Here is a 14102-nt window from a genome sequence, read left to right as displayed (position 1 = left end):
ACAAGATTTTCTAAAATTTGATGTGTACTCGACATATCAATGCCGAATTCGAATATGATCCACAAAGTGCCGACAATTTTTAACAGTAATTTTGAATAGTACTAATAGTGATAAGTATTATATATAAAAGTTGAAGGGAACAAAGCGGGACTTTATGATTTATGGGGCTCCAAATACAGGCCAAAAACGAGATTTTCCGAAATTTAAGGCGTACTCGATATATCGAGGCCGAATTCGAATATGTTGCTTCATATGCCGACAACTTTTGACAACGATTTCGATCACATGTATAAGTCAAGTGTCTAACACCAAAGTATGATCAACAGCGGAACAAAACTTAACAAAATATGGGCCTTCATAAATTGACGAAAAATCAGATTTTGCTTTATTTTGTGCGAACTCAATGATTCGATTCATACAGCGACTTTGAATTTTTATGTTGTTTTACTCGTCATGAACCTTCTAATACAAATGCGGAACAGAATTAGCAGAACAAATAGCGACATAGTATGCTTTTAAAATCCGCTTGAAAACTACAAATGTTCTTTCTTTCTACCTAATATACTAATATAATATAAAAAAAATATATACTAAGAAGTTACTCATTCATATTTAAATAATTCAAATTCTGCTTCCGTGTAATTATCAATTATAAATCGATCCCAGGCGAACATCACCGAGCCCACAGTTGGCTGATATTTTGAAATAACGGCTTAATCCGTTAACACTCTAGAATTATATATACATGCTATACGTTTATCAAGTCAATTTAAAAAATTTTCCGCTGGTGATCACACTCTGGTGCTGACCACTTGAGTCATACATGTAAACGAAATCATTATCAAAAGTTTTCGGAAACTAGAATAACATATTCGAATTTGGCGTCGAAGAATCGATATCGTACCAAATTTGACAAAATTTGATTTTCAAACCACTTTTGAAGGCCCATATTTTTTGGATTTTCATTCCGCTGGTGATCATACTTTGTTGGTGGACACTTTAGTTATACATGTTCACGAAATCGTTGTCAAAAGTTGTCGGAAAATAGATTAACATATTCGAATTTGGCGTCGAATAATTGATATAGCACAAAATATGGCAAAATCTGATTTTTACCCATTTTTGAAGTCCCGTATTTTTTTAATTTGCATTCCGCTGGTGATCATACTTTGTTGGTGAACACTTTAGTTATACATGTCTACGAAATCGTTGTCAAAAGTTGTCGGAACAAAGAATGACATATTCGGGGTCGAATAATCGTTATCGCACCAAATATGACAAAATCAGACTTTTATCAATTTTTGAAGGCCCATAATTATTCAATTTTAATTCCGCTGGTCATCATACTTTGTTGTTGGAGACTTGAGGTATACATATAAACGAAATCGTAGTCAAAAATTGTCGGAAAATAAAATAACATATTCGAATTCGGGGTCGAATAGTTGATCACAATAAATATAACAAAATCTGATTTTCATCAATTTTGAAAGGCATTATTTTTTCAATTTTCATTCTGCTGGTGATCCTACTTTGTTGTTGGATACTTAGGTTATACGTGTAAACGAAATCTTGTCAAAAATTGTCGGGAAATAAAATAACATATTCGAATTCGGCATTTAATCATTGAGTTCGCACAAAATACAGCAAAATCTGATTTTTTGTAAATTTTTGAAGGGCCATATTTTGTTAAGTTTTGTTCCGCTGTTGATCATACTTTGGTGTTAGACACTTGACTTGTACATGTGATCGAAATCGTTGTCAAAAGTTGTTGGCAAATAAAGCAACATTCTCGAATTTGGCCTCGATGTATCGAGTTCGCATCAAATTTCAGAAAATCTTGTTTTTGGCCGGTATTTGAAGCCCCATAAATCATAAATTCCCGCTTTGTTCCCTTCAACTTTTATATATAATACTTTTCACTATGGATACTATTCAAAATTACTGTTGAAAGTTGTCGGCATATTGCGGATCATATTCGAATTTGGCATCGAATTATTAGGTTCGCACGAAAAATAGCAAATTCTGTCTTTTTGTTAATTTTTGAAGGTACATATTTTTTTAAGTTTTGTTCCGCTGTTGATCATACTTTGGTGTTAGACACTTGACTTAAACATGTGATCGAAATCGTTGTCAAAATGTGTCGGCATATAAAGCAACATATTCGAATTCGGCCTCGATATATCGAGTTCGCATCAAATTTCAGAAAATCTTGTTTTTGGCCTGTATTTGGAGCCCCATAAATCATTAAGTCCCGCTTTTTTCCCTTCAACTTTTATATATAATACTTTTCACTATTGGTACTATTCAAAATTACTGTTAAAAGTTGTCGACATATTGCGGATCATATTCGTATTCGGCATCGAATTATTAAGCTCGCACGAAATATAGCAAATTATGATTTTTTGTCAATTTTTGAAGGACCATATTTTGTTAAGTTTTGTTCCGCTGTTGATCATACTTTGGTGTTAGACACTTGTCTTGTACATGTCATCGAAATCGTTGTCAAAGGTTGTCGGCAAATAAAGCAACATGTTCTAATTTGGCCTCGATGTATCGAGTTCGCATCAAATTTCAGAAAATCTTGTTTTTGGCCTGTATTTGAAGCCCCATAAATTATAAAGTCCCGCTTTGTTCTCTTCAACTTTTATATATAATACTTCACACTATTGGTACTATTCAAAATTACTGTTAAAAGTTGTCGGCACTTTGCGGATCATATTCGAATTCGGCATCGAATTATTGAGTTCGCACAAAATACAGCAAAATCGGATTTTTCGTCAATTTTTGAAGGGCCATATTTTGTTAAGTTTTGTTCCGCTGTTGATCATACTTTGGTGTTAGACACTTGACTTATACATGTGATCGAAATCGTTGTCAAAAGTTGTCGGCATATTAGGCAACATATTCGAATTCGGCCTCGATATATCGAGTACGCCTCAAATTTCGGAAAATCACGTTTTTGGCCTGTATTTGGAGCCCCATAAATCATAAAGTCCCGCTTTGTTCCCTTCAACTTTTATATATAATACTTTTCACTATTGGTACTATTCAAAATTACTGTTAAAAGTTGTCGGCACTTTGCGGATCATATTCGAAATCGGCATCGAATCATTGAGTTCGCACGAAATACAGCAAAATCTGATTTTTTGTCAATTTTTGAAGAGCCATATTTTGTTAAGTTTTGTTCCGCTGTTGATCATACTTTGGCGTTAGACACTTGACTTATACATGTGATCGAAATCGTTGTCAAAAGTTGTCGGCATATTAAGCAACATATTCGAATTCGGCCTCGATATATCGAGTACGCCTTAAATTTCGGAAAATCTCGTTTTTGGCCTGTATTTGGAGCCCCATAAATCATAAAGTCCCGCTTTGTTCCCTTCAACTTTTATATATAATACTTATCACTAATAGTACTATTCAAAATTACTGTTAAAAATTGTCGGCACTTTGCGGATCATATTCGAATTCGGCATTGATATGTCGAGTACACGTCAAATTTTAGAAAATCTTGTTTTTGGCCTGTATTTGAAGCCCCAATAATCATAAAGTCCCGCTTTGTTACCTTCAACTTTTGTATATAATACTTATCACTATTGGTACTAATCAAAATTACTGTTAAAAATTGTCGGCACTTTGCGGATCATATTCGCATTTGGTCTCGAACCCTAGAGTTTGCATGTAAAATTGAAAAAAATATTGTCCGATATTTTTGTGTTCCCATCAAATGTAGCCTATTTTTATTTTGTATTTTTTTTCATTCTGCAGTGGTGAATAGTACCGTATAGCACCGTAGGTCAAAGATAGGTACTGGTAAGTTGTGGCAGATAGCGCAGTGGGTCCGAGGATAGGTAGGTTGAGGGAGATAGGACAGTAGGTTGAAATGAGAGAGGTTGAGGGAGATAAAGCGGTGGTTCGAGGTTGCGAAAGTTGGGGAGATATAGCCTAGCAGTGGGTCGAGGATAGGAAAGTTGAGGGAGGTCGGGCAGTGGGTCGAGTATAGGTAAGTAGATGGAGACAGGGCAGTGGGTCGAGGACAGTTTTAAGTGTCTTTAACGGAGTCCTGAGGCTCCGTACGGAGCACTTTGAGAACCCAAAGTCTACGTAGTAGGATATAACAATGCGAACAACTAAGTACCGGTAACGAATGTTTCTCTGCCTTTTGATCTCTTTAATTCTTCTTCTTTACACTCTACCATTGCAAAATTATTGGTACTTTTCTCAAGAATGGTTTTGCGAGTTTAGGACTTATATTTACCAAAACACAACTAAAATCTAACAAATAACACGCGAAAACCGACAAAACGAGGTAATATCACAACCACGAGAGACTGTCTGAATGGCAAAAGTATCTGAGCGCTTCTGAAACGTTTATTGTTACTTCAATTTTGCACTTATGCTGATTGGTCAATGTTACGTCAGTAAATAAGGAAGTGTATACTCGGGGAAACATTCATAAAATATAATCAGATATTTATAAAGTTGTTATACATAAATACCCTGCACAGACGCGATTCTCATATTTATGGAAAATTTAAATTGTTTCGCGACCCAGAGCGGAGGACTCCGCGACCACTGGTTCTCAACCAGTGGGCCATGGCCTCTGGTCCACAGGAACATTTAAAGGTAGGCCATAGACCTATTAAAAATTGCTAGAGTTGCTGATAAAGTTAGTTAAATTTGATGGTAGTAGCAATGGATGCATAGTTAATGCTTTTTGCTGATTTTCATACCGTCTCGAATGGAGCCCAAACTGACTTTGCTTCAAGCTTGTTGATCACCAAACTTGCACACCTCCGTTGTGTCACCCAACCCGCAGGATCGCTCTTCTTGATTGAGAATTTACTCTAATCTTTATTATTCAAAGAATCAATAACACTTACTAACTTGGTGAAGCTTTTTAGGAATCTGCCCTAATATGGATGACAAATTAAATGTCATCTACAGTATCACAGTATTAAGGAAGCTTGATAACTATTGTTCATTGCAGCTTGATAAAAATATTCTCACATTCGATTAATCTTCTGTATTTCACAGTTCAACAGCAGCATAATTTGGGATCTCAGCGAGCATCCAGTCTATCAGATCTTGCTGCAACGGATCCTTCTGTGCAAAGTATGATGGAAAAGGGTTTATGGGATGCTGATGCAGGCATTACGTTATCAGGTAGATGTTGTTTGTTGCTCTTACTATTAACAGGGCAACTCATACAATCTAAAAATTACTTAATTACTTCAATGAAAATAAAAACAAAATTTGTTTGAGTATGTTGTAAGCCTACCCAAAAGTTATGTTCCCTCTAGAACAGGGTTGTGCAACCTGTGGCCTGCGGGCCAAATGCGGCCCACAAGGGAAATTGTGTCACGGAAAAGTGCCAATTTTGAATGGTGTGCTGCCTGCGGAACGAGTTTTCAATTTAGTTTAATCTGGTATGTGCGAGTAATTACAATCCCTTTCCCTTGCAAAGCCAACACTTGAGTTCAATTTATTATCTATGCCTATGATAACAATGCTCTAACAGATAGCTTGTGCAAAACAAACAACTGAAATTTTATTGTGCATGCAACTACTGGAAAGCCTATGTTAAATGAAGGTTCGGCCAACGGTTTCACCCAGATATTTGTATCTGGCCCTCTTGTATAAGCAATTGCACACCCCTGTTTTAAAATATGAATTTTTTGCAACATTACCATGTAAAATTAAAATAGCTTAAGGAGTGTTACGGTACTACTTGGGAACTGACGTAAATGTGATGAAAAAAAAGAGATGCTTTTGATCGATGTTATGACAATGCCACTGTTTCATGCAATCATCTATGTTATCTGGATATTATTTTCTATTAAATTGAATTTTTTTTTTTCAAAATTGATTCAAATCGCTTTGATTTACTAAAATTCTGAAACTTACATCGCTGATGCTGGTAAACAGCTCGTTTGGCGCTTCATAAGTGTGTGTACTAATATGGAGGGAACTAATTTTGTTTGCCTACTTTACATCGAGTTGTATAAAGGGACGAAGGCTATGGGCAGTGGGTATATTCACTTGGCTAACACAGACAGTCCCCGAACTCGTAATCGAACTAAAATAAAAAAATTGGAATAAAATTATGGCCTAACTCAAACCTGGTACACACACTACGGGAGTACAGCTCTTTTAATATGCATAGTGACGACATCACAAAATTCATCAGTTTTAAATAGATTTTTTGATATGTTATTACCACAGGTGCCAACAAATACAGAAATATTAACCCAGCTGGTCAATCTCAGGCATTGGCTGAACAAAGCAAAGAACTTCTGCAAGAAAGCAAAGCCAAACATCAAGCCATGGTGGCTCAGGTAGCACGGGTGAAAATGATTTCTACTAATTTCATTAATTCTTTTTTTATTAATTTATATTAATTAAAAGACCTGTCTTGCATAGTATTTTGTTGTGTTCAGTTTTAATTGCATAATAATACATACTAATTTTTAAATAATTTTCATTCAATTATAAAGAGTACAGCGCTTTTACGGGTGGCACGATGACGTAGCAGTTAAAGCTTCAGGCGTAACTGTGCTGGCATTGTAAATTACATATCTTGGGTACAAATCCCATGCCCCCACTTCACCCAGGGTGTAATAAGTAGAGTGAGCGGCGCTCCAGAAGTGTGTGTACCATTATGGAGGTAAATAATTTTGTTCGCCTACTCCACATCAAGTTGTGTAATGGGACTGAAACCTATTGGCAGAGGGTATATTGACCTGGCAAACAAACAGTCCCGAACTTAAAATAATGAAGATTGTAATAAAAATAATTCCCTAATTTTAACCTGTTACACATACTACTGGAGTACCGGCTAGGCAATGGCGAACCGGTAAGGTGCCGGTTCTGCCAAATAATAGTAGCTCCGAGCATATTAGATATCAGCATCTGCTTGTATAAAACCAGCAAAAGGACGTGAAAAATATATAATCAACAGATTACTTTCACATGGTTCATGATTTACAGGTTATTGATGGGTGGAGAGGAGAGACAGATATTGAGGTTAATAATGCAGGAAATTTTTACGATGAAGAAAGTTTTATTTCAAGTGGAGTTCAGTGCATTGAGCCACAGAGGAGAAATTTCCTCGATTCTTTAATGTGTGGATGGGATGAGGAAGAATGTGAAGAAACCACAGAGGATCAATGTTCAAAATTGTGCAGAATAGAAACAGTTTCAGCTTATAGATGGGAATCACCAAGAAACAATTCACCAGAAAAAAGTCTTTTCTATTACAGACTTGTAGAATCTTATGTTCCATTAAAATATTCCGTCACCAAATTTTGCCCATGCAGTAAAAAAGCAGTTGATGATTCTAAAGCTAGTTTGCCATCATCAAGTGAGAAAGGTTCCTTGACGGAAGATTGTAGACCGAAAGTTAAATCATGTATTAACCATGACTGCAAAGATATGAATGAAAAAGACCTAGTCAAGGGGAACGGTAGCATGCCAATTTTGATCATAAACGCCAAATCAGGCCAAAATCAAGAGTAGAAAATGTTTGGAATTTATACCATAAAACTGGTTCAAACAGTAGCAATCCATCCGCAAAATCATCGAAATCTCTAAAAAAAAATTCCAGAGAAAGTTCGGACAAATCATCGAATGAATTGAGCCTTGATACGTCTTCAAGTACAATGGTATATAAGAATGCCCTAGACTGGGCAAAAACGGGAGACAATCATACTGTACAAAACGCTATATCAGGCATCAAAGGAATGTTTGAGGCAGGAGAACTACCTTGTAAAAGATGGAGATATCAGAATTCATGCGCAGGTTCCATAAGAACAGCAGAGAGCTGTAGGAAAAACAAAAAGGAAGTTGTTAATAGTAACAAAGAAAGAAAAGCTACCCAAGAAAAAACAGTTAAGAGAAAGGTGAATGTATTTGGGATTTCCACTACAGAGAACTAGAAGCTGTAATTTAAAACTAGTATCGGTAATATTTGTGCTGTGTTGTATTTTATTAAATTCATTGCTGTTGTAATTGTTTTTTTTTTGCTAAAAAATCTTGGTTGAATTGAAATATATCATTGTTTTTTGTTTTTTTTCCAACCTGTATTGCCGTTTATTACTTTTTTAACAAGTTTTTGCATCACATGCAGGCACATAACATGGTTTCGATGGGAGTTGATGCAAAATCACAACACGTATATGAGAACAGATGACTCATACTCACTCAGACATCGTCCAAATTCAGCCTCATCAATAGCTCATAAACTGTCATCTTCAGCGAATGCATCTACCAATAATAGTTCTTGACCACCTCAGGTGCCATGACCACCAGAAAAACCTAAACCTGTTGAAAGAGTTGTTCCTACTGTGAGAAAACAATTAGGTGAGTTCTCTCATTATCATTGATGGAGTAGAATTGTATAAGTTTTGAAATCCCAACTAACATCAGTTAATAATGCCTGGCAGTGGAGTCTGGTCACTGGTCAGAGTTTGGTGTTTTTGTTGATATTGGAGTCAAAGCTGTATTTCAATTTCACGTTGAAAATTGTTTCAATTGTAGCATAGTATAGTATTCTAGTATGTGTCTAATTTTGAGTAGGCTGCGTTTGGACTCAACTTGTGTGCAAAGTTTGATTAGGAATGGGGCAACAAATTGGCTTTTTTAATTTTGCAGATCTATTCTTATTAGGACTCAATTTCACACACTATATTTACATTATCTAGAATTATTACATTATTCGTAGACGAGAACAGAATCTCCAACTTTAAAATTTCCCTCAAGTAAATTGAATTATGTCATGATTCTCCTCGTAAATACAAAAAAATGGATGATACAGTAATAAATGAATTTCCATTAACAATTTCTGAAGAAACTTTTGCTTTTTTTGTTTGATTACCATATTTATTTCACAATTTGACTTGTTTTCAGAATTTTTTCGTAGATTTCAATAATATCTTGTGATATTATATTTGCTTGTGTGTTGTGTTTTTATTGGTTTGCATTGCTTATTGTTTTTGAATAGGAAATACTAAAATCACTCGAACGGGAAGTCACCCAATGTTGACGGGTTTGTCCCCAAATCCTTCTACTATGACAGTGAATGATGATAGCCTTCAACTTGACTTTTACAACAGTTTCAAATATGACAACTCGACAGGATCAACTAGTATCGTAGAGAAACCACAAGAGTATCACACTGTGGGAAATACAAATGGTGGTAAGTTGTTTTGTAATAGCTTTAGTAAGAAAGCAAGTTGGATTACAAATTCCGATGTAAAATAAAGGTTCTTACGCTATTATTGAGTTATAGTGTAAAGGAGGGTTTCCCAAACTGGGGTCCATGAACCCTTAGGGGTCGGTGATGACTGCACAGGGGGTCCGCAAAGATATTGAAAGAGTCCTAAACATGGATACAAATGGATTGTAATCTTATCAAATTTCTGTTAGTTTTATTTCGTTTTAAAGTATCTCAAAATTTATTTATATATAAGTTCTAAAATTCTAATAAATTCTACTATTTAAATTTGAGTCTGTGATATTTCTTACTGTTCTTCATGAGAATATCATGAATTTTTAAAGTGCTATAATAAATAATCATTTTTTTTAGCTGTAAATGTTGTATCAAGACCATCCAGTGCCAAACGACCGACTTGGAAACCTTGAACCAATTTCTACTTCATCTGTGTGTTCTATTCAGATAATGACATCAAAGATTTGTTCTGTATCGATTCGATTCTTATTTTTATTCCAAATGTTATGCAATACGATATTCAACAATATCAAAGTGAAATGCTGAACCAAACTAATTTTAACCATATTAAGTATTAAATTTTATATAGATATTATTAACCACTATTATTTTTTATTTTCGTTATTAGAAACTGGTATTTCATTTATTACATATATAGCACATTAATTCTGTTCCTGATGTTTAGTAGTATTGATATTGTTTGAATAGACTATTAGTCTTTGAAAGCATCATTTAGTTTATTGGTGCTCTATGTTCTCGCTTAATTAAAACAATACATAACAAGATAAAGAAGGTTGATAGAAAATTAATGAAATTTCACCCGCTTTTGACACTTTCAGAGATTCTAGCATTGTTTCTGTAAAGCAACAGCACTGTGATTTCTCTAAAGTGATGAACTGCTGTATTACCAGTAACTTGAAATGTTCTACGTTTTTGTACTTATCACATTTGTTTCTAGATGTTTTTAACTCTTGTATACTACTTTATTGTATTCTTCGCTGTAATTACCTATATTAATCCTATATTAATCCGCAAATTCTCTTACTAAATATTTGTTTTATAGGATTTATACCAATGTGAGTACATTACACCTTTTATACCTGTCGAAATTGATTTTCCTATTATGCCAAACTGTGGTTACTATTCCTGTTTTTTCCCCTTTTTTCTCGCTTGGTGAACATACTTAATTGTATAATTTATATTATAGTGGCAAAATGTTATTTGGTCTATAACATTGAAGAGCTGTACTTAAGACTATCAAATTTTTACATTTATTTGAATGTTTTGCGTCATTGTTTTTTGTATTGTACTAATACCAGTTAACATTGTTTGCTGCATTTAGTGAGAAAGAAATCTTTTTCAGTGATTCAGTGAGCAACATTTTTGCTACACCAAGATAATTTATCAATGCAATCTGGTAAACAAATATTAGCAAGTATTGCTCATGAATTCTGTTTCTTTTCAGTACAATATACATGTAGGCTCCTGGACGAGTTTTAGTAGTAAATTGAAAGTGAAATGCCCACTTCTGAAAGAGATTTCAAACTACATGCTTGGATTTGATTATATATTATTCATATTTACATTCTTCACGAGTGAATCTTCTATTGCAACGTTGTCGAATTGTCAGTCAGACAATTGGAGTGCCCAGTGAACTTAAAACATTTAGCATTTTAGCGAGTTATGAAGACGAACCCAGCGCATTCATACATTATGGGTGGGTTAAGCATCATCCAACTCACTAGGAGTGGCTCGTCATATTATATATATAGCAGGGATGGCGAACCACTGACCCGTTTGTGACCCACCGCGTTTTATTCGTGACCCACCAAGGCACAAATAAAATAAAAATACCGACATATCAGTGATGAAATTTGATAAAACCCGCCTTAAATTAATCCTGCAAAAACTAAACTATTATAATGTAGGGGAAGGTGGGGCACGTTGGGACATGGGGCGTCCCCGCGAACGGACAACGGACGGGTAGAGCGGCGCAAGCTATGAGGTGAAATTGGTTTTGGGAGGTTGAAACTAAAATTTCACCGTTTCAGTTTTTTCTTTTTTCTACTGTAGCCTTCCCAACATGACAAACCACCGTCTGATATTTTTCAGCTCTAGTCCACTGTAAAATATTCATAACGTTGGCGAGTGGATGTGCCTTCCGAATTTCGCCGTGGGATGGTCTGAAAATATTTGTTTCCTATGGGGAACAATGGACCTGGGTTCAGTGGGACATGCCCTACAGGGAACAATTCGACAGTGTTTGATACAATAAGTGCTTAGAGACCTAGAGATGCGTTATATTTTGTGTAGTATTATGGTTTCTTTCGACCCATGGCCCAATATGGAATATATTCGAGAATCAATAATATTTCCACATTTAGATTCCCGGAAGGAAATAATCAGTTTTATTTGCAAAATTTTTTGTCCAAATATCTGAACTATTCCAGTTGAACATTGATTTAAAAAATATTAAATCTTCAAATTCGAAGTCTCTCTGTTCTTTAGACGATTATGCTGATTAAGTGCTTATTTTTAAGGGCATACTTCGTTGAATTTTGGCAGACTGACCCATTGTGCCCCAGAGTCTGTTCGAATGTGCCCCACAAGTGGGGTACAGTGGAACACTTGACAGACGATTTTCAAAGCATTTTGGTAATAAAATGTGTGTCGCAAGGAAATTTCTTAGTCGCTGAATAAAAACTACATTTACCCCTCTATGCATTAGTCCCGCCAACTTAAGTGAACATGCTGAATTAACGGCTCAAAATATGCAAAAGAAAAAAAGTGTCCCAACCTTCCCCACTTTCCCCTACCGTCAGTTGGGCAGTCAGGGCTGCGATCGCTCATATTCAAAATTTCAATTTCCTGGCCGGTATGGTAATTTAAAAAAAAACTAATTTTGGACCTCCTGAAGTATGCGCACCAAGATGGCGCACAACCTGAACTCTGGTCGTGTACCGGGTCAGGGTTCAGGTTGTGCGACATCTTGGTGCGCATACTTCCGGAGTACCCTGAATTTGGACGCATGTCCGCACCGCTATGTACAGTACTGTTATCAGCTATTGGCTTTGACATCGTTTATCACATAACAATGCAATTGATGTTCATTTCTCTCAACGTCTTGTCACTTTCCTTTCGGAAGTGCATCTGCAGAATGTTTTAGGGGTTATACGGGGTTATACGAGAACTAGATGCTACTTTGCATTTTATTAGTTTCTCGCTTACAATGCCGTTGAAAAAACAAAATCTTTCAGACTTGAAATAAAAACCTAGAAATCTGAAAATAACAATGAAGCAGTGTAAAAGTGCATTAATGTGGTTCAAAGCTGATCGAAAAATATAACTCTATCAGAGTGGAATTCCCTTCAAACTCTTTGAAAAGTAATTTGCCGCATCATCCTAAACGTTTTTGGTAATTCATATGCGTGTTTTCGTTGTCTAATTTCATAAAATCGAGTGCCATCCCTGTTAAAAGTGCTGCATAAGTGAAGCCCAAAACTACACCTACATCAACAGAATCTTATAAGATTTGTTTCTCCCGGAAATTATTATTTATAAGATTTGTTTCTCCTGGAAATTTATCCTGGAAATCCCATGGCTATATGCCATATTTTTAAAGTCAAATTTCGATTTCAATTGTGGGGAGAATATTTCGAGTAAAACCGTGCTACTACTGCTGTAAGTGCAAATGATTCACATACCATTAAACGACGCAGGTATGAAACGATACGCTGGTCCACTGTTGCCCATCCACCCGAAACTTGGACTGCGGCCAAACTGAAGTTCATGTTTCACCATATGATGAAGCCGTATTTTCGGCTCCATTCCTAGTGACATAAATATAAAATATCATAGAATTTTGGAGGGGATCGCATAAACATATCAGCTAATGTCTTCTGCCCGTCTGCGTATTTGATGGGTGTATTGAACTGTTGGGATTCAGGGGGTTCGCTCGAACTCGCTTTTGAGGTGGAAAATTTGACAATGATAAATTCAGAATCAGATTGTGGTCAAAATATATTATTCACTATTTTATTGCAAAATCGTCTATTCAATGTGCGCAGTTGATGCTGATTTTCTTTATGATATCTCCCAATAGAATTTGCACATAATTAGTAACGTAATCGGGTTTCACTAAAATACCCACGTATGTTCGAAGCACGCTGCATATCTCTTGCAGCAGAGCGATCACGAAACTATCACGATTCATGAATAATTTTTAGAGATACTGGGATAGATCACACGAAATTACTTTCTGATCATTGTGAGTTCAGTCTTTTTCTGTCCGCTTGGAAACAGGAGAATTCACCAGATTCGTCACGATCACCAAGCAACGAAAACGTCCACAAGACGTACTTTCTTTTTTTACGAAAAAGTAAGCGTTGCTCATTTTACATTTTAAATATCCTTTTTTGAATGCTATTTGGGTTCCTAGGTAGCCTATGGTAGAATTTTTGATGGGTCTACAAAGTGAGTTTACAAATCCTTCATGTTGATTAGGGTGGTCGGAAACACAGTTTCACAATACAACAGGCCCAAATACCTAGGAATAACTGCATTTTGGGGCAGTGAAGACGACATCAAATGGAATCCCACCAACTTGCCAAGCTAAATATTTTTGTCAATGTTACATTTGAAATGGGCCCTTTTTAAACACTATCGCCGCATAATTGGATTGTAAACGACTATTATTTATGACGGTACAGCGATGGTGTCTACATATAGGGAGGGGCCTGTTGATGAAATCCACTTTGAATATAGATTGAAATCGGTTTGTTAGTAGTTGATTGGAATTTAAAAAAATAAATCAAAGCACATATAAATGGCACCAAACTTTATTATATTGATAGTTTTACGCTGTTTTATATCA

General features: G+C 35.7%; 1 protein-coding gene across 3 annotated transcripts; it reads left to right on the top strand.

Annotated features, from left to right (window-relative positions):
• Positions 1–3723: 3723 nt before the first annotated feature.
• On the top strand, positions 3724–10676 carry LOC144419820 (uncharacterized). 3 transcript variants are annotated; one of them, XM_078109879.1, is made up of 7 exons: positions 3724–4140; positions 5038–5166; positions 6226–6338; positions 6991–7901; positions 8129–8361; positions 9002–9196; positions 9587–10676. In XM_078109879.1, exons 2-4 carry the CDS (start codon positions 5118–5120, stop codon positions 7516–7518), a joined length of 690 nt encoding a protein of 229 aa, XP_077966005.1. In that variant the 5' UTR covers positions 3724–4140; positions 5038–5117; the 3' UTR covers positions 7519–7901; positions 8129–8361; positions 9002–9196; positions 9587–10676. The 3 variants fall into 3 exon arrangements, with proteins under 3 accessions (XP_077966005.1, XP_077966006.1, XP_077966004.1); XM_078109880.1 differs by having other exon boundaries at positions 3725–4003; XM_078109878.1 differs by having other exon boundaries at positions 3725–4626.
• The last annotated feature ends 3426 nt before the right edge of the window (positions 10677–14102 follow it).

This window comes from Styela clava, chromosome 2 (genome assembly GCF_964204865.1).
Source record: "Styela clava chromosome 2, kaStyClav1.hap1.2, whole genome shotgun sequence".
NCBI classification, from domain to species: Eukaryota; Metazoa; Chordata; class Ascidiacea; order Stolidobranchia; family Styelidae; genus Styela; species Styela clava.
This window is presented reverse-complemented; position numbering and strand designations above follow the sequence as displayed.

Coding starts and splice junctions, on each gene's coding strand:
- LOC144419820 (XM_078109879.1), top strand. CDS start 5,118: ATGATGGAAAAGGGTTTATGGGATGCTGATGCAGGCATTACGTTATCA. Junction 5,167..6,225: donor TGCAGGCATTACGTTATCAG/GTAGATGTTGTT, acceptor TTATTACCACAG/GTGCCAACAAATACAGAAAT. Junction 6,339..6,990: donor ATCAAGCCATGGTGGCTCAG/GTAGCACGGGTG, acceptor CATGATTTACAG/GTTATTGATGGGTGGAGAGG.